Source organism: Xiphophorus maculatus, chromosome 8 (assembly GCF_002775205.1).
Source record: "Xiphophorus maculatus strain JP 163 A chromosome 8, X_maculatus-5.0-male, whole genome shotgun sequence".
Taxonomy (NCBI): domain Eukaryota; kingdom Metazoa; phylum Chordata; class Actinopteri; order Cyprinodontiformes; family Poeciliidae; genus Xiphophorus; species Xiphophorus maculatus.
The window spans coordinates 2,479,048-2,498,960 of record NC_036450.1 but is presented as its reverse complement, the minus strand read 5'-3'; the positions used below and the strand labels follow the sequence as shown (position 1 = coordinate 2,498,960).

Genomic DNA, 19,913 nt, shown 5'->3' with positions numbered 1-19,913 from the left:
TCAACCAGCTTCAGTGACAGAGTTGTGAGTTGCAGGATCAGAACTTTTTGGAGGAACATATCGGATAAGTATTTATTATTATTATTATTATTATTATTATTATTATTATTATTATTATTATTATTATTATTATTATTATTATTATTATTATTATTATTATTATTATTATTATTTAAAGTCAGAATAAAAAAACAGAATTCATTTTTTGATTGGCCCTAATGTTCTTCCATATTTTCTCCGGTATGATACAGTTCTACATACTTTCATCAAATATTAATTAATGCCATTGCATCTGATAACTTTGATTTAGTTTTTTATTTTGTGTTTGTTTGGCATAAATGGGATTTTTTGCTGTTTTGTTTTGTAGTTTCCTCCAAGAAACCGGAAGTGGTTGCTGCTGTTGTCTTCTTTTACTTCCGCTCAACCTACCGGAGCAGCAACACGTGTTTAGCGACTCACAGTGAAAGTTTCAGATTGTTTAACTTAATTTCTGTATATTTTTGCCTCCATTTAGTGTTTTTCACTTTCTGAACTATAAAACTCAGCAGGTAAATGAATGTCCGGCTGTTTGTAGGCGGATAAACCGGATGTCTCATCGGAGCCAGCTGCGGTCGGGACAGCGCAACATGTCTGGACTTGTTCCGACTCTCAGGCACACGGACAGGGACGCAGATAATTCAGGACAGCGATAATGGATTATCAGTTTCCTCGGCAACTTTTCCCCTCGTTTTACAGCTGCGACCCGCCGAACCGGGTCCAGAGACACAGCGCAGGAGGATGGGGCTGCTACCACGGAGTCTTAGCGCAGGTGGGGATTTTCTGAGCTCACCTGTCGAAGTTTGGTCACAATAATATATTGAATAATGTTCAATATGTAAACAAATCCGAGTTAAATACGATGCTGCGTTCACTGACGTCTGGAAAGCGCACTTAGAGTCTTTAAAAGTGCTTATTTAAGGTTTAATAAACACTTAATCAATAGTTCTTACATATTACAAATTTGACACAATCATTTATTTTAGTAATCGATTATTCTGACAATTATAAAGTGCCACATTCTATAGATTTTTAATATAACCTCTTAATCTTTTTTTATACAATTTAGAAATGCATTACAAACGCAAATAAACAAATAATTCAATTCCTTTCTTTAAATATGAAAATAAATCTTTTATTATTTGTTTACTAGAAATTCTTTAGAGCCTCTGAACCGGGTGAAGCTAGTTTTGGATACAACCTCTTCACAGACACACATGATTTTATCTAGTATTGATTTTTGACCTAATTGCTGCTCTGAATATGTTGTTTTAAGCAAGTGGTCTTTCTTTGGGTCTGTTAACGATTAATCACTTACCAAATTAGCTGACAACTATGTCAATAATCAATTAGTCACGATTAATCGTTTCACTCCTAATTTAATTAAATTTACACCGGTGGTGCAGTGCATTCTGGGTGATTTGCAGTATTAGTTTTCCTCCAGGTGTTTCATCCTGAATGATGGTGAGGAAGTTGAGTTTTTGGGCCTCAGTGTGATGATGATGATGACCTGATGATGATGATGACCTGATGATGATGATGATGACCTGATGCGGCTCTGGTTCCAGGGCGGCACCGGCTCTCTCTCCAGCTGGGCGTTCACTTCCAAACAGCAGCTTGGAGGGGAGGTCTGGCGCCAGACGGAGCCGGTTCCGGTTCCCCTGCTGTCCCCCAGGAAAGGTGAGCCGGTTCTGATCCAGAAAGCATCCAGAGTGAGCGCTCTGTTGGTTTTATTTCCCATCGTCTCTGCGTGAAGCATTTATGTTTATTGATCTCTAATAAAGGCGGAGAGCCGTAGAACTTGTTGTAGTTTCTAGTTTTCCCGTCTGATGTTTTTCCTGCAGCGTTCCAGGAATTCCTGACGCCTCCTGATCCGCTGGACTTCTTAAAACACGTGAGGAACATTTTTTTTTTTTTTTTTAAAGGTTTTATTGGCTCTAGTGGCCTTTATTTGATAGTTACTTGACAGGAAAGTGGGTAATGAGAGAAGGGGGAAGACATGCGGCAAAGGTTGCCAGGCCGGGAATCGAACCTGCGACAGCCGCAACGAGGACTAAGGCCTCCTTATGTGGGTTGTGCTTAACCCCTGCGCTACCACAGCACATCCCTCGTGAGGAACATTTTAATAAACCGATCAGATATTAGTGGCCAATTTACGCTGACAATTATTTAACTAACTCTGAGCAATTATAGTTTAAAAAACCAAAAGATAAAATGACAGAAACTATTTTCACAAACTGTATTATCACTCCTGCTTGTTGTATAACAGAGTTTTAACATCAGGCTGCAAAATGTTTTTAATTGTTTAATTATGAAAACATCATCTTAATATTAGCAAAGGAAAGACACAAATCACCAGAACAATGTCTAAAAAATGCAAAATAAAACCAACTCATTTTTAATGAGAAACATAAAAAATTCCTGCTGCTGATAATATTTAATGCTGATGTGTTAAAAGATAAATATTGACTTATTTGTAAAACTTATTCCAAAGATTTCCAACTTTCCTCATTTTCATTTTTTATTTTTCATGTTGGAGTTCTTATAAAATTCCTACTTTATTCTCCTAATAAAACAACTTTACTCTATTATTATTTTGTCTTTATTGTCATAATGAATCTCAGCTCGGTGCTAATAGTTTGTCAAACAGTTGATCTTAATTTAAAGTCCAAATAAATAGAAGATGACAAACAAGATGGCCGCCCTGACTGACTTCACTCTGAAGTTGAAGGAATTTTTCAAAAACCAAAAATTTGATTAATCTATAAAAATCAAATTATTTGACTGAGAGTAGAATTGGTGCTTTCAATGACCAGGAAAAGATCCGAGTGGATTAAGTGGAAAATTCTCAGTTTTCTTCCCAATTCCTCATTTCTGAAATAAATCGACTCGGAGAGTAAAGAAACGTTTCTGCTCCTTCGTCCAGATGCAGAACTTCTACATGGATCACGGCCCAGACGCCTTCGGCTGCATGAGTGAGATCCTGGGCGAAAACTTCTACTTCAAGAAAGCCAAGGTGAAGGAGGTGAGTCCCAGCCCAACCTGCTGCCGACGCCGCAGATTAAAGCTTCAGATTAAAGCTTCAATCTGAGGCGGTTTGAAGATTAACATCTTTAATCTGCTGCTGTTTTGCAGAAATATCGTAAAGGTTCGGTCAACATGTGGAGGACGAAGTGCTTCGTCGACCAGCTGAAGTTCAACATGTGAGCAGAAAACCAACTGGATCGACTCAAAACAGAACCAAACAAACTACAGAGAGAATCTGAAAAACTGTTTACACTAAAGATCAGAAGAACTTTGATCTGTTAGAATAAAATCCTGATGAGACCAAATGATTTTTAATGAACTGATCTGAAAATTTAGGCTGATATTGTTATTTTATCCAATGTTTGCCGATATTTTTGTTAAAAATTAGTCAGTTGTTTTAGTGCCAGTATATTGTGTGTCCCTACTTGCACTCCGAGTGAAAAAGGGGCGGAGCTTGTACAGACTTCCAGCAGTCTTTAGCCAATCATTTATTTTTATTTAGATTTAAAATAACTTAAATTATTATGGACGTATTTGTATTTATTTATTTTGGAAAAGATCATAAATAGGGAAATTTCAAATTAAGTTATTTTATGTACTTGGACAGTAAGAATCAGAAATATTCATGATGTTTCTGGTGTTTTGATATATTTTTTAGTTTAAAACTTAAAACTTTAGCTTTCTGCTGTGATCTTTGCCTGAGGTTGTTGTTTATTTACCATCTGATGTCTTTTCAATATAAATGCACTGATTTGGAAATGTGGGTCAATATCTGTTCTGATATTTTCATACCTGTTGTGGCCCAATGTCTCATATTTACTGATTATACATTTTTCCCCAACTGCAATTAAAGAATGTTAGAGTAGAAAATTATTTTATTAGGAGAAAAAAGTCAGGCACAATACAAAATATTAATCTTTTAATAACCAGACTTTAAAAAAATTTAAATTTAATAATAAATATATTACAAATATCGTCTGATGTTGATGCGTATATATCATTTTTCCATCATTATTTGTTGTTTTGTTTCGTTCTCCAGGTGTTCCATGGCGTACCGGTCCAGGTCTCTGAACCGGTACTGCAGCCTGCTGTGGGACGTGGTCCACGACGTTCCCCCGGAGCTGCTGGGCTCGCTGCTGCACGAGGAGCTGGCCGAGCAGAGGGACCGCATGCAGTTCTCAGAGGCGGCCACCGGGGGCGCTCTGGCCTTCGTCCCGTTCTCGCAGGGCGAGGGCTGCCTGCTGTACCCCGGGGGCCCGGGAATGGACCGCCTCAGTATCCTGCTCTGCTCCTTTAGGTCAAAGTTCAGGCTTTATTTGAGCTTTGAGATGACAAAAAAAGACACGTTGTTACCATGGTTACACATCCAAAAGGAAGATAAAAAAAATCAATCCAGTTGAGCAAAACCAGAGGGAATGATGGTGAAACATTCAGAAACAAACTGAAACCAGAAGCATTGTTCTTAACGCAGTACCTCAGACTTCCACAGGGTGGCGCTGGAGCGCGACGGCGACGCCTGCGTGGACGCCGGCGGCCGGAAGCCGGTCGGCTTCCAGCTGAAGGCTCCGGTCCGACAGATCAGCTGCGGCTCGCGCTTCGGCGACAGTACGGCGTTTTGCGGAAGGATCGGCGATGCTCCCGGAGGTTCAGCTGACCGTTTCCTGTCGCCCCGCAGGCTGCGTCGCCGTGCGCACCGACCACGTCTGTGGAGTCTGGGGCATGAGGGAACAGGAGGAGCCGCGCCTGCTGCAGGTGGTCGGCACCAGAGCTGCTGCCAGCTGCGTCAGCGTCAGGTCGGGTCATATAGAATATTCACTGGACTTTGATTCAGAACCGCACTGCATTCTGGGAGACGTAGGCAGAGGACAGAGTTTAGCTGCTGAACTTCTAACAGCCTGCTAAGCATCAACTAACTCACTCTTTGGTTGCCTGGCAACTCACTCAGTCTTTGGTTGCCTAGCAACAACCTGCTAGCTTGCGCAGCAGCAGTTTCCCCACTTTGCCTGATAGCTGTTTAAAAAAAAAACAAAAAAACAATTGAAGGTCACATCACCAGCATTTCAGATATTCAAGATAAAATCACTAATCAATAATTATTGATATTAACTGATGTGAAATGCTGGTATGGTGATACGTTTTCAGCCGTATCGTCCGGCCCGGAGGCTGACCTCCTCCTCTCTGTTTCCTCAGTCCGCACATTCTGGGTGAAGTTCTGGTGGCGAGTGAGAGCGGAGCGGCGAACCTGTGGACGGTCGGCAGAGGGTGAGGAAAACGCCGACCTGCAGGTTGGGTCCAAACGCCTGCAGGAGTCTCAGTGTCTCCTGCTTTCCCTCCGTCAGGATGCAGGAGGTCCGGACGGAGGAGAGCAACTTGTACTTCAACGCCAAGTCGTCATGGCGATGGTGCGAATTCTCCGCCCACCCACGAGTGATGCTGTACGCCGACCGGACGGGGGTGGAGCTCACAGACTTCAGGGTGAAGGTGGGAGAATATTAGAGCTGGATTCACAAAAAGATTCACAATTTAAAACAATTTAAAACATCGACTTTAAAAAATAAAACCAATCAGCCGTCTGTCGGCCTCCATTTTGTAACGACGTGGGATGCTGTGTTGTTGCCATGGAGACGGTATGTGTGTCTGGAAAAAAACACAACGAAGAGGAAATGGCAAAAATGAGAAAGATTCAACCAGCTTCGTATTTAAGCACAAACATTTTGACTCCATCTGTTTCTGTTGTAAATAAAATTGCAGAAATTTGAATTATGAAAATAACTTTTCTTAATCGAAACACGCTGATTTTCAAAACATGTTTTGATTTCGGAGGAGGTTTTTCAGCTGTATTGAAATTAGTTTAATTAACACTGCAGTGGTAAAACGCTGGATGTTGCTACTGGCGGAAACGATGAAGAAGACGACAGGAAGTGGTTGGAGGATGATGATGCTGCCTGATTTTTAACCACTTATTAACAAACGTATCAACGTTCCAGTTTAATTGTGTTTCTTATTCAACTGAAACACAGCAGTTATGAAACTGTGATTCTCAGCAGAACATCGACACAGTTTTGGTCACATTCTTCCGGACTTTAATCACTGCTCTCTCTCCTCCAGTTGGAGTCGAACCCGAGTCACACTCTGTTCCGGATCAGCAGCACCTCAGACTGCCAGAGCGGAGAGCGCCTCCTCCTGGTCAGATTCCTGGGAGACGTTCACCCCTTTCACCACCTCCTCACCACGCAGGTGAGTCTCGGTTCTGTCCGTTTTGCCTCGGCGCTCCAGATGAATCTGAACTTCCTGTCTGTCTCTGCGCAGCACTCGGCCTACATCATGGACGAGCGCTTCCCCGGCGTCCCCATGCTGAAGTGGGACCACATGATGGAGGCTCCGCCCCTTTTCTGCCACGTGGCTCCGGGCTCCGCGTCAGGAACCACGAAGGTTCTGCTCGGGTCGCAGTCGTCTCAGGAGATCACTCTGCTGCAGTACTCAGGTGAGCCAGCAGGGGGCAGCAGCAGGCTCTGGTGAATTTAAAGGTTTTGGAAACTTTTTGTTTTCTGGAGAATCTGATTGGACGACCAGGCTTGTTTCCAAACCTTAATTTGACATAAAATGTTAAAATCTCTTTTCTTTCATTCTGCTTGTTTAGTTTCATTTATGTTAAGGATCTTTATTTTCAAACATTTAGTTCTTTTGCTTCGTCCTCCCAGTTTGGTGTTTTCTTGCTTTTTTATGTATTATAATTTTTATTTTGTATTTCTTGTTTTTTAATTATCTTTTAAGAAAACAATTGTTATGTCCTCTTAATATATTTTTTATTTTAAGTTTCATTTATTTATTTTAAATATGTTTGTTTTGTCTTAGGATTTTTGTTTTGTTTAGTATGTTCTGAATTTTTATTTTATTTTATTTTTAACTAAAAAAACTTTAGTATTCTCTTTTATGTTTTGTTATTTATTAAATTATTAAGTTATGGTTTTCTTTAATTTTCTGGCTTTTTTGTTTTGTAATAATTGTCTGTTTTGTTTTTTTAAACTTTATTTAATTTTTTTTACATTTTTAAATAATTATTTTGTTTCGTCCTTGGTGTTTATTATTTTCTCCTTTGTATTTAATTAAATTTTTTGTTTTTTTCTTGCTATTTTTTTAAATGTTTTTATAATTTTTTGGTTTGTTTATTTTTTCCTCTCTGTTTGGATTATTTATGAATCTGTGTCTCTGCGAAAAGATCAGAAAAAGATTTTATTTTGTGCTAAAATCGTCCCACATATCGGATCTGTGGAGCGATCACCATGTTTAGAACCAGTAACAGACGTTTTACTGGTTTTATTTTTTACTGGTTTTACTTTCTTCTTCTCCTCCAGGAGGCAGAGTGGAGGCGTGCTGCAGCCACGGTTCTCCTCAGGTTCTGCTCCGGCCCAGAGACAGTCTGGCTCTGCTCCCGGTCCAGATCCCCCACCGTCAGCAGACCGCCGCCCACAGACTGGCTTCACCGGCTGCAGGTCACCACCGCCCCCAGTAGAGGGCGCCAGCGCCGCGTCGCCCACCTTTAACAGATTTCCTTTGTGATTCCAGGCCTGACGTGTCTCCAGAAAACGTCCGTCTCCACGGCGACCATGATTGTCCTCCAGCTGACGGCGGCGGGGGACGTCTTCTACCAGATCCTGGAGCGGGACGACAGAAAACCCGGAGCGCCGGAGACCGGACCGCCAGAGACCGGAGCGCCGGAGACCGGAGCGCCGGAGACCGGAGCTCGCTCCCCGCTGCTGGTCGCTGAAACGTCCAGCGACGAGGACGTCGTCATGCCAACGCAGGATCCCAACGCTCACACGTTTGTCCCAGAAACGCCCGACAGGAACCAGAGTTCAGATCGGTACGCCTGATAAATGAAAGATTAAAACAAACAATAATTAAAATTTTCCATGATTTATTGTTTTTCTCTTTCTACCAAAAACTGGATGATAAAATGTATCAGTTTGGTGTTTTGGTCTCAACTAGCTTCTTATTTTGAAGGTTTTCAGAAACTTTATGATTCATTTTATTTGTTTTGTTTAAAATCTCTTCCAGTTCCAGATTGAACTGTTACAATTTAAACTTTATTGATCTTTGAATCTGTTCCTGATCTCAAAACAACGACATCATCGTTTATCCTGATAACCAGCAGCGTTTGTTTTCCCGCCAGGCTTCCGGATCAGGTCCCGGCATTCGTCGCCGTTGGTAACGAAGCGGATTGGTCGGCTCCCTCGGTGCTGAGCAGCGCCACGCGTCACGCCTGGAGGCGCTGGCTGCAGAAGCTGAGGAGACGGGAGGGAAAACCCGGCGCTCCGCCGCACCTCGCGGTCCGAACCGCTGGTCTGCTGAGCGTGGCGGAGCCTGGCGCCGCCGGACGCCACATGCAGGGGGCGCTGCAGCAGGATCTGCAGCGCTGCATGCGGACGCGGTCGCTGCTGCTGAATAGAGACCTGGACCCGGTTCCGGTGCCGCCGGTGGTGGACACCGAGGCGTGGTGCGACCCGCTGAGCGACCGGCTGACGGCAGCGTGGCGCGGCGGCACGGAGGCATGGCTGGAGTGGTGGCAGGAGGAGCGAGGGGAGAACCGGGCCATGAAGAAGGAGGCGCTGAGGAGGAGGAGGAGGAGGGAGAAGGAGGCGCAGCGCGCGGCGGGGCGCCACCTGCGGCTCAGCGGCAGCTTCACCTCCTCCATCAGCTACCAGACGGATGTGGACGACTTCTCCGGCTGGTCCTCGGGAACCAGCGGCCCGCTGTCCGACAGCCAGCGGAGCAGGCCTCTGGGCCGGCTGGCCGCCTTCCTGGAGGGTCAGGACGACTCGCCGCCGCCGGACCGTTTGGATCCGCCCAGCAGAACTCCAGAACCACAAACAGCCAATCAGAGGAGCTGCAATCTGGCCGACCAATCACTGAGCTCTCTGTGGGAAACACAGGTGGGAATGATGCTGCCACCACCAGGTTTCAGGCGGGTAGGGAGAAACATCTGTTCATCCATATATATGATCAGTTTCTCATCTAATTATCACCAATAATTAATCAATCGGTTCTTCATGGCGTCTAAATTTAAATTTCAACACAACAGATAAACACAAAAACTGCTTTTATAAGCATCTTCATACCACAATCTAGAAACGATTAATCGTGATTAATCAATTATTCAAACAACCTTCAACTAATTTAGTAATTGATTAATAGTTATCTGGAGTATTTAGACTGACAGAAAGGCTGTTTCCTGGAAGAACTTAAAGTTAAACTGTAAAATATTATCAGTCGACAGATGATGCAGCGTTCACTAAAGGAACGCTGTTTTCGCATTTTGGAGAATAAATTTGTTTTTTTTTTTTATTTAAAAATGAATTTAATTATTTGTTTATTTGCACCTTTATTGATTTTCGAATATTGTCTGAAAGAAATGCAGAATATGATCATTTATTTTATTCAATTAATCGATTAAACATCCAACTAATCAATAGAATAAATGACTAAAATAATCCATTCATGAGTTTCCACCAGAGTGGATGAAGCCTCACTTTTCTTTGTTACCTTTTACCTAGCAGTTTGTTTCTGTGATTGATTGAAATCCTGCAGGGACGCGTTTTTGTCAGCAGGGGGCGGATTAAACCAATCGGGAGAATTACTGATTGGACCACACTGTGACATCACTTCCTGTGTCTTGTCTCCTCAGGAGGATCCTCCTCTTCATCCCGCCCCCTCCTCCTCTTCCTCTCAGCTGCCCAGCTTCACATCTCTGATGCCCTCCAAGGCGTCGCAGAACCAGCGGGGGGCGCTGCAGGCGTCCCAACCCAAGAAGAAGAAATCCCGGATGGGATTCTGATCCCGGGATTGGATTGTTGTGACTCTGGAACAGGAAGCGACCCGGCGGAGGAGGGAACCGAAGACGGAGCGGCCCGTCTGGTAGGACTCTGGTTGTTTTGTGCTAAAAACTGCAAACGTTGATTAAAATGTCATTTTAATTTGAAACAACAAACAAATATTTGCACAGAGAAGCAGAAAGTGAAAGACGTTTTATAACCTGGCTGGTTTTCTCCAGCGTTTTTTTGTTTAAATAAAATTGAGCGTGCAGAACCATGGCCTCCGGACTCCGAGTTCGTCTCTCCAGATCCTAAAACTCAGAAAAAACTTTTCTGAGCAGAAACGGTTTTTAACCTTCGATAGAAATGAGGCCGAAGATGGAAAACCGCTGAGTCATTAATTAAAACTAGAAAACATTTAAATCCCAACTTGGGTGGCAGAATTAGTTGTTCTTACTGGTTGCTATGACAACATAAATGCATCAGTTCTTCTAGATGTAAATATCTGCATCATTGTGATGATTTCTTTTCTTAAACTAACCTGAGCCTGGCTGTGAAACGTCAACATAAAGAAATAATCTTTAGTGTAAAACCAATCTTAGATTAAAATCTTATTTTAAAATTATTTTCAAATAAATCCGTTTCACACGACGATCTCGTTATTTTGAGATTATTGAAATTGAGAGCATCTTCATCTCCACTTTGAGATCTGATTGGAAAACATTACTCAGCATTATTTGTTAATCAAACTAGAGCTGAAATGATTAATCGTGATTAATCAACTGTTCAATCAACCAATTTAATCTCCAACTGGAGTATTTGCAGAGAGAGCAACAGATTTAAAGCAGGAATTAAAACAAAATTATATAAAAAACAAATATTTTGCCTTTAAGATGAAAATAATCCTCATATTAAGCCCCTTTTGCCATGTAGTTATAAATCCAAATGGTTAATTATTCACTGAAGGAATGCTGTATTATGTTTTTAGCAATATTTGTTCATATTAAAGAACTAAATGACTTCCATTGTGTATTTCTAATATTATGTAAAATGAAAAATTTGCAGGTGGCAATTATTTTTATACGATTAATTGATTAATCAACAGAATAATTTATTACTAAAATAATTTCAGCCCTAAATAAAACCAATATTCTCAATCAGATTTTACACAAAATAAAACTATTGACTATGATAAAAGTTCAAACACAACAAACAAACTGGGATCTTAAGATGATGAAACTGAGTTTATTTCAAAATAAAATAAATCATCATCATCAAACTGATCCTGAAGAAACGACACCAAACTAATAAATGCCTTAGTGATTGATTAATCAGATATGAAATTGATTAATCAATTATTCTGATTAATTGAATTAAAAAATTGTACTTTCTAATTTTTTTTATTTAATTTTTACATATTTAACATATTTAAAAATATGCTATTTAAATAATTCAGCTCCGTTTAAATAAGAAAATAAAAATGTTTTTCCCAAACTGCAGTAAGGGCAGATTTTTTCCCTCCAGATTTGAAATTTGAAGAATTAAGAAACTTTAAGTGGGATTTTTAGAAATCTGACCTTGATGTGAATTATTTCCTGGTGGCGGATCTTATTCAGCTAAAAATGAACAAACAGCAGGCAGTGGGTTAAAAATAGCCTGTTTTTTATAAGTTTTTCTTGTTCAGGACATGTGACAAAAACAGAATAAATAACTCACTATCTACAGAACTATTAACAGAATTTTTTTGTACACCATTTACAGTTTTACAGGTTTTTCTATAAACATTTTTTCACTTTTTTTTGACACATTCTGCATTATTTAGTTTGAAACAACATCCTCACTTTCAAACTGAGCTAAGCTACATCATAGCAGGTTCACACGTCCACATGTACGCTAAACACACTTTCACCTTCTAACACATTTCAAAACAAAAACTGTGCAAATTAAAGTTGGAAAGAGAAAGAAAAAGCAGCAGCAAAACGACTCCGTCTGCTGCTTCAACCTTCTGCGCTCCAGAAAAACAGTCGCATGTTAATAACAGTCAAAAGAAAACCAGACATTCTGTGGGACAAACGGGAAACGTTTTGGCAAATAGTCTTTGTTGCAGCCTGGTCTGCTGACTCGGCACCGAGAGTTTCTCCAAAACTGACCAGGAAGTCGCTGCGTCCTGGAATGTGACGCCGCGACAAGCTAAAGCTAGCAGCTGCCAGAGGTTGTGCGCCGCTCCGCCGGCGGCAGAACGTGAAATGAAGACGGCAGGAAGTGAAGGGGACGGAGACACGGCCAGGGGGCGGAGCCTTCAGGCGGCGAGGTACTGGCGGCGGAGGTGCAGCGGGAAGAAGGGGCCTTCGGCGTCGCTGCCCAGAGAGCTGCAGAGAGACTCGTCTCCTGAGCTCATCACGTCTTCACCAGAGTCCTCACTGTGGACCAGAAGGCGGGAAAAATTTTAACATCTCCAGACGCAACCGCAACCTAACTTCTCTCAACATTTGATTTAGGGCTGAAACGATTAATCACGATTAATCGTTTATTTAAATATCATTAATTAGTTTACTTATCAGTTGTTTAAAAAAGGCAACTTGCTGAAAGAACAACACACTCAAAGCACCAATTAAGCCAAACGATACAAAAAATTTTAAAAAGTCTTTGTCAGTATTTCTACCCAGAATTCATCTGGTTCAAATTCAGTTATTAATCAAAAAAATAACAAACCAGTAGACAGTATATTTTATGCTGCCGATGCATCCTGTTACAAATGATCAAACATTCACTAAAGGAAGGATGTTTTGTTGCATTTTAGACAATAAAATGTTTATTTTCTTATTTTAAAAAATCATTTTAATTGTTTTTTTGTGTATTTTTTAATGTATTTGTAATATTGTGTAAGAATGGATGAAGCGGTTGAATGAAAAAATCTGCAGAATAAACTTTTTTTATAAATAAATCCCAGTAAAATGTGGAAAGCTGAACCTTTTCTGCTCGACTAACATTAATACAGTTCAGCTGATTTAGTGATTATTTTTGGATTAACTGGTTAATTGGATGCAGAAGGTGCTTAATGAAACGTTTTTGTTGTTGCAGAATTTCAACCAGGTGAAGTTGAAACTTCTTCTGAAGGAATTATATGCAGAACATATTTACATTTTTTATATTAATGCAAAATACACGTCTGGACAGTTTTGGTGTGTCGTTCTTTCAGTAAAATTGCTTCTTTTTGTGTCTGTATAATCCAGTTAACGATTAATCACAATTAATCGTTTAAGCCCTTTAATTATTTTAAAATTGCAGCCAGGACTTGGTGACATGAGATCAACACAGAACCTTAAATTGCTTCATTTTTCACCTGAAACAAAATATTGAGGTTCTCTGCTAATAATCTAAAGAGAGGTCAGGTTTATTCTTCCTCTGCTTCAATAAAAACTCAGATTTCTGAGAACTAGGAAGTGGAGAAGAATGTGGACCAACATGTTTTCCATTTAGAAACAGAAACAGCTGGAACCGGTTCTGCAGGGGAACAACAGATCAGCTGATCGAATGTTCTTGGTTAAACATCAACACTCTGAGCTCCTTTAGGTTTCTTCCTCTTATCTTGACTCAGTTACATAAACCGTGAGCCCCCCCCCCCCCCCCCCCCCCCCCCCCGCCCCCGCCCTCTGCTGATTGTGATGTAATAAAACCGTCGGTGAGGACGTGACCAGATACGGCGCCGCGTTGTGACACCTCAGAAAGTCGAGCGTTGCTGCACGATGTTGTTGCCTCAGAGATGATTATTCCTGTAAATGTGACGCGGTTTGATATGAGGAACAACTTTTACTCAGTAATGCTGATGGTAAATACGGCGTTGCCTTGGAGACGCGGCCGCCTCCCTTTCAGGTGAAATACCTGTGAAGTTCATAGCTGAGGCGTGTTTTGTTGTTGCAACGTGTTGCTGGAACATTTAACTCACAGCTTTTATTTTGACTCCAGTTTCAGGGCGTGTTTGTTTCAGGTCTGTTTGCAGATTATTATTTTATTCATCAAGTAATCTATCAATTATTCTGACGATTAATCGATTACTCATCGATTAATCACATTTAAAAAAGTAAACCAGAAATGTATGAAAGTTAATAAACAAATCAGTTCCTTTTTCACAAGAATAGATTTACTGCTTAAAATACATTTATTTTTAAATTCCCTTCAACTTAAGTCTGAAGTTTGAAGATTTTTTTCTCATAAATTTGGTATTTCTGATTTAATTTTTCACGTATTAATCTCAAACAACAGGCGACAAAATGGAGAAGGAAGATATTAAAAGTTAAAAATGGAGGAAATTACACTAAAAACCAGCAGAGAGAACAATAACATGTAGTTTCCTTTGGGCTGATTAACTGGGCTTCAATCGGTTCCGACACGTTTACGGACTTTTGCTTCTTCTCTAAAGAACCGATTTAAACTTTAATATTTCCTGCTGATGTGTTTCAGCATCGAGGACAAAGCTATTCGTGAAACACAGACTCCGTTTTGCGGGTTACGCACCGAGCCGTCTCCCTAGCTGCTAACGGCGCTTAGCATCCGCCAGCGGCTCACTGGTGGCAGTGAGAGCGGCTGTGTAACCATCCGGGCTGAACCAGCGCAGCGCCAACGGTGGGCCGGTTTAAAGAAGCTGGTGATTCTGCTTGGTTTCTCTCACCTCTCGCTCTCGTCCCAGCAGCCCTCTGGGATGGTGGGCAGCTCCGGCACGCTGCGGTGGCTGTGCAGGTTCTGCGCGGTCCGCCGGGACACGATCCACTGCAGCTTCCGGTGGTTGGGCTTGCTGCATTTGGGCGAGGCGTAGTCCGACAGGCGGCGGGCCACCCACTCGCTCCACAGCTGCAGCTCCGCGTCGGGAATCTGAAACCGAGACAAACGGCGGGTTAAAGCCGAGGCTTTCCTGAAGAGATGTAAACAGAAACGGGCCGTTTTGTTCGGGTCGGCAGCTTAAAACCCGACCTGCAGCTCAGAGCCTGCAGGCGGACCTGCTGCTGCTGCTGCAGAGGATTCTGGGAATTTCAGAGACAGAAAGTTTCTCTTTGTTCCAGAAAACTGAACCGTCTTCATCTGCTGCCAGACTTTTTCACTTTAACGTTACATAAACATCATTTCTGACTGTAATTAATGTCTTTATGTTTTAGTTTGCTCTGTACCTGCTGTAGAACACGATCACATTATGTTTGGTGATGATTTCTGACTGATCCGACAACAAAACACACATTTAATAAAAATTAAATCCCCCAATTTAAATAACTAACATATAAATATAAGACGATCAATAAGTCACTGATCCATTAGGAATAATAAAACCCAGGATTTAGTGACATGAGAACAGAAGAACTGATGATTCATCAGGACAAACGTCCCGGTTGGGTCCAGCTTGTGTCCGGTCGGCTCGTTTCCTGGACGTACCTTCAGGTGTCTCTGGATGTGGAAGGAGATCTCCAGCATGTCCTCCGACTGGAGGCTCTTCATCTCCTGCCTGAGGAGAGCCAGGGCCAGGACGGACGGCTGCAGGGACAGACGGGCTGGATCAGAACCTGTGCGGTCGGACCCAGAGGGGCTCGGCGGGACCGACGGCTCGTCCTACCTTTGCTTTGGAGAAGGCGATGCGGCACAGACAGGCTTTCAGCTGAGCTTCCAGCTTCTCCAGGCTCAGCGTCTCCTTCCTGTTCACACGAAAACAACCAAATCACATTTTCTGCTGCTAAAGACGAAATTCCTGCACATCCAGCATCTAAAGATGCAGAAAAGTTCAGCCAGATGAGCACAACGCTGCAGTTTTTCAGCCCCGGGATGAATTTCCCAAAAAGTCAAATCAATTCAGCATTACTTTTCTTTTTTTAACTTGTGTTGTTCTAAAGAACCTTCAACATTTTTCAGCCCAAGTTCAGGTTAAAATATTCAGTAGATTTAAAGTTTGATCTTCCTGAATGTGTTCTTCCATTATATCATTCAAAAATGGTGTCAAAACAACAATATTGTCATTTAATTCTGAAAACAGTTTATCGTCCAGTAACATTTGTTACCATCAGATCTAAATCTGGTGATTTTCCTCGCAGCTGATCCGACTTTTGGAGGTAAAATTCATGCAACAAAACGACTCCAGAAGAAATCTGGACATTTTTATGGCTCTTCTCAGGTAATCAGTGAACAAGCTGACAGTTTAATCCAGCTGGAGCTGAACTTTGAGTTCAGCCTCTGCAGACTGGAAGCAGCCGCGTTGCGTAAGCGGCTGCAGACGGCCGGCCGGTCGGCCTTATCAGCGCCGGCTGCCCTACTTTACCCTCTGCAGCAAACGGGGCGCAGCTCTGACCCGAACCCGGCACAGACGCACCGATGAGGCTTTTATAGAGGCTGCAGCTGATTGGATCCTAATTCTGACTTATTTATTTCTTTATTTGCATCTTTTAATGTGTTTCTAATATTGCAGAAAAAGGCTGAAGTGATTAAATAAAAATTCTGCAGGATGTGACCATTTTCCCATTTGATTAATCGTCAGAATAATCGATTAATCGTCACAATAATCAATTAATCATCAGAATAGCTGATGACTAAAACGGTTGTGATTGCGGTCTGCGCCTCACCTGTAGGTGGCGTGCGTGAGCGTGATCTGGTGGTACAGCTGCAGGAAGGTTAAGGCGGTCACGGCTTTGGATTTGAAGCGCAGCTTCTCGGTGACGATCTTCTCCATGCGGCCGAGGTCGGACGCGGTGAAGCGGCACTGGCCGATGCGGATGAGCTCGTCGGCCGGCGTCAGGTCGCACTCCTCCTCCGTCACTCTGGCCGCCAGGTGGAGGCAGCTGAGGCTGACGCAGGACAGGTGTTTGGGCTGGACCTGAAGAACATTTCAGAAAAATCTTTCACACACCGACGCAAAAACTTCACACAGATTTCACCAGGGAAACATTTACCACTTAATAATTCAAGATGGCCGCCGTGGTTGTAGAGAAAAATATGTTTGAACTAAAATCAGCAGGAGTTATTGTGAGTGATGGGTGCAGCTAGCCAAAACACGCGACCAGAGGAGTGAGCATGCTAATGCTAATGCTAGTTTAAATATTTTCCCAGTAATGTTGTGGACTGGAGGCGGTCGGTCGTACCCTCATCATGGCCAGGAATCTGTCCAGCAGGCTGACGGCCTGGACGAAGCTCTGGGTGCTGTAGCCGAAGAAGCTGGTCAGGCTCCACAGATCCTCGACGGTCACATCCCGGCTCCTGGCTGTGATCTGGCCGCCGCTCTGGGGAGCAAAGACAGTTTAGAGAATCTCACAGCAGAGTTTCTCTGGACTTTACCGGACGGACGCGTTTCTCACCTGCTGGGCAGAAACGATGAGGTCCAGGCCCGCCTCTCTGGGCAGGAAATCCACCTCCTGCTCATAATTCACCCTCAGCTCCTTCATCAGCCGCACGGCATCCATGTTCACGCTTTGTTTTGCCACCACAGTTCAGACACTGCAAGGAAAAAAGAAGATAATTTAGCCCTTAGCCTAGCCTAGCCTAGTAGCTTCTATGTAGCTACTGGAAAAAACGCTTATCGTTTATCATGACAATTTTAATTAATCAGTCATGATAAATCCTAAATAGTGATGTTTAAAAGCCGTCAAAACTATCTGTATTTTTTTTTGTTCTAAGGAAATGTCAATAAATTTGAAAATATGATTAAATCCTGTTACTGTTTGTGGTTTATTGGTACTAATCACACTTCTTTGTGTGACTGTGTTTTACAAATAGGAATGTTTTTCTACGACAGTATTTGTGTTTGTGGGGCTGTAATTGCTGTAACACACAGTCACAGCCATAGCATTAGCTAAAAATGAGTAATAATTGGTTTTTATTGTCACTTTTATTGTTATTACAATAGTACCACAAAGTATGTTGTTTAAAACATAAGTCCATATCGCCACACCGTGTTTCATAATTTGTGATTTCCCCTGCATTCATTTTGTAAAACTGGATTCCTTAAAACAAAAAGCACTCCGCACTTTTCAGATCTCCAATCGTAAACTATTTCTGACCTCCTAGTAAGGCTTTAGGTTCGGGTAGAACCCGGTTTGTGTTCCGGGGCTGTGCTGTGATGTAACCCCTGCAGGGAGCCCGAACCCGGCCCACTTCCCCCAGCTGGAGCCGGGCTCCGGTGTCAGGTTTCCTCCGGTAGACGCCTTCTCAGGCTGACCCACAAACAGAAATCTGCATATTTTAGACGTTTCTCCCTCCAATTTAACCAGTAAACACCGCATTTAAACCAGAACCTGCCGGGTTTGGGTCGTTAAAGTGGACCGTTACCGTCGAACTGAGCTCGAACCGTTTGTTTGCGTCTTTAAATCCTCAGCTCGGAGCGGGGGGAGGGGAACCGCTTCTAACACATATAACCACATTCCCTCACTTCAGAAACAGCCACAGTCACACAGTTTAGTTCGTTATCATCACGTTTAACAGAAATCTGGAAGAAAATGTGGAAAAATATCCTTTAATATTTGGAAACTGGAGAATTTATGTCAAGATTCCGGATGAACGACGCTGAAGTTGGCTTCCGGCTCGGTCACGTAAACATACAAAGTAAAAAGGAGATTTCACTCTTTTCAAAAAGATTTCAGATTTACTGGCTTAAAATTCAGAAAAATGTGATATAATGAGACCTTTTCAATTATATTCATGACTAATAACAGATCAATTTATTCTGTGACGGTTCAGGAAAACTTCATTTTTTAATTTTCTGCTACCAAAACCACAAAAAGTAGAAAAATTGCATCATAATTTAATGTTTCACAAGTTGCACGTTTGTGTTTTTGTGCATTTATTTAACTGTGAAATAAAATAGGTCAGATTTAGAGGAATTTAGTGTTTAAAATTAATTTATTAATTTGTATTTTACATGCAGAACAAAGGTTTCACATGTTATGAATTGTATTTTAAGGAACATAACTTGAATTTAAAGCAGATTAAAAGTGTTAAACTGAGGCTGGATGAGGACTAGCTTTGGGATTACAGAGAAAATCAAACTGAAGCTGTTTTTGTTTGTTCACGAACAACAACGAAGATCTAACGGGTCAGAGATGCTGTTTTAAATTGTTTTGTTTTTAATTTTGTCTTCTGTTCATCATAAGGTAATCGATCAGTTTTAGATTTTAAACTAGAGCTGATATAAATAATAAAAGGCTCCAGATTTGAAAAAAACCTTCGGAATAGCCCTTTACAGAGGCTCCGAATCGGACACCATCTTCTTCTTTCCGGAGTTATTTTCTGTTACAGAAATAACAGCATAACTACAGCTTGGTAACGGTTGAACATCATTAATATATTTATATTATCAGTAAAATATCTGTAGCTAAAAGATTATTATTGGCTATCTATTTTTCCTGGAGGGTTTCTTTGCTGAAACCGAATGTAAGCGGAATATTTCCCCTAACAACTCGGTGTCAGGACGAGTTAAAAGCTGGAAAACACTTTTAAAATTTTTTTCCTACCTGTTATTGTTGGTTAAAGCCACATATCTGTCGTTTGTTGTCGTTTATTCCTTCCAGTCGTCTCTCCTCTTTTCTACTCCTCCTTTCTCTTTCCTCTCTTTTGTTGATGTTCAGACAAGCCCCGCCCACATATCCTAGCAAAACCGCAACAACCAATCACAGCGTTGGTTGACGTTAGAAACCGCCTCCTTTTAAGGGCTGATCGCATAAATCAACGGTTGCAACGAACATGTTACCAACATTTTTCACTTTACTTCGATCTAATATATCCATATATATCCTCTAGGTGTATCATATGTTGAGAAATATTAAGAGTGACTGAAATCTAAAAGCTCTTCGGCGAGACGCACCCCCCTGTGACTGACCTTTCCATTAGCCAATCAGCAACCGGCAACTTGTTGCGTTCAAATAGTCCGCCCAAAATTCTACATTCTGATTGGTCCAGGGAAATCAATGCTCCTGACGTAATTTGGACATTACGTAGTTGTATTTGACAGTCTTTTAACAACTGTTATCAACCAAACTTGGTATTAAATCTCATAAACAATGTCTGTAATCAGCT

General features: G+C 41.8%; 2 protein-coding genes across 4 annotated transcripts; one reads left to right on the top strand and one right to left on the bottom strand.

The window, feature by feature from the left end:
- The first annotated feature begins 418 nt into the window (after positions 1-418).
- Positions 419-17,044, top strand: taf1c (TATA-box binding protein associated factor, RNA polymerase I subunit C). 3 transcript variants are annotated; one of them, XR_002753116.1, is made up of 17 exons: positions 419-808; positions 1,605-1,716; positions 1,881-1,930; positions 2,963-3,061; positions 3,172-3,239; positions 4,103-4,338; positions 4,543-4,668; positions 4,739-4,856; positions 5,254-5,325; positions 5,403-5,544; positions 6,172-6,300; positions 6,373-6,547; positions 7,419-7,556; positions 7,630-7,927; positions 8,237-9,032; positions 9,749-9,978; positions 16,956-17,044. XR_002753116.1 is itself a non-coding variant. In XM_023337746.1 (16 exons), the coding sequence occupies exons 1-16, from the start codon at positions 692-694 to the stop codon at positions 9,896-9,898; spliced, it is 2,790 nt and encodes a 929-aa protein (XP_023193514.1). In that variant the 5' UTR covers positions 419-691; the 3' UTR covers positions 9,899-10,154. The 3 variants fall into 3 exon arrangements, 2 of the variants coding, with proteins under 2 accessions (XP_023193514.1, XP_023193513.1); XM_023337746.1 differs by lacking the exon at positions 16,956-17,044 and having other exon boundaries at positions 8,237-8,996; positions 9,749-10,154; XM_023337745.1 differs by lacking the exon at positions 16,956-17,044 and having other exon boundaries at positions 9,749-10,154.
- LOC102234578 (cyclin-G2-like) lies at positions 11,517-19,566 on the bottom strand. Its single transcript, XM_005815305.2, has 8 exons — positions 19,352-19,566; positions 17,201-17,339; positions 16,988-17,125; positions 16,472-16,722; positions 15,475-15,553; positions 15,297-15,395; positions 14,545-14,744; positions 11,517-12,295 (listed from the first exon to the last, which is right to left on the bottom strand). Exons 2-8 carry the CDS (start codon positions 17,303-17,305, stop codon positions 12,175-12,177), a joined length of 993 nt encoding a protein of 330 aa, XP_005815362.1. The 5' UTR covers positions 17,306-17,339; positions 19,352-19,566; the 3' UTR covers positions 11,517-12,174.
- Between the last annotated feature and the right edge of the window lie 347 nt (positions 19,567-19,913).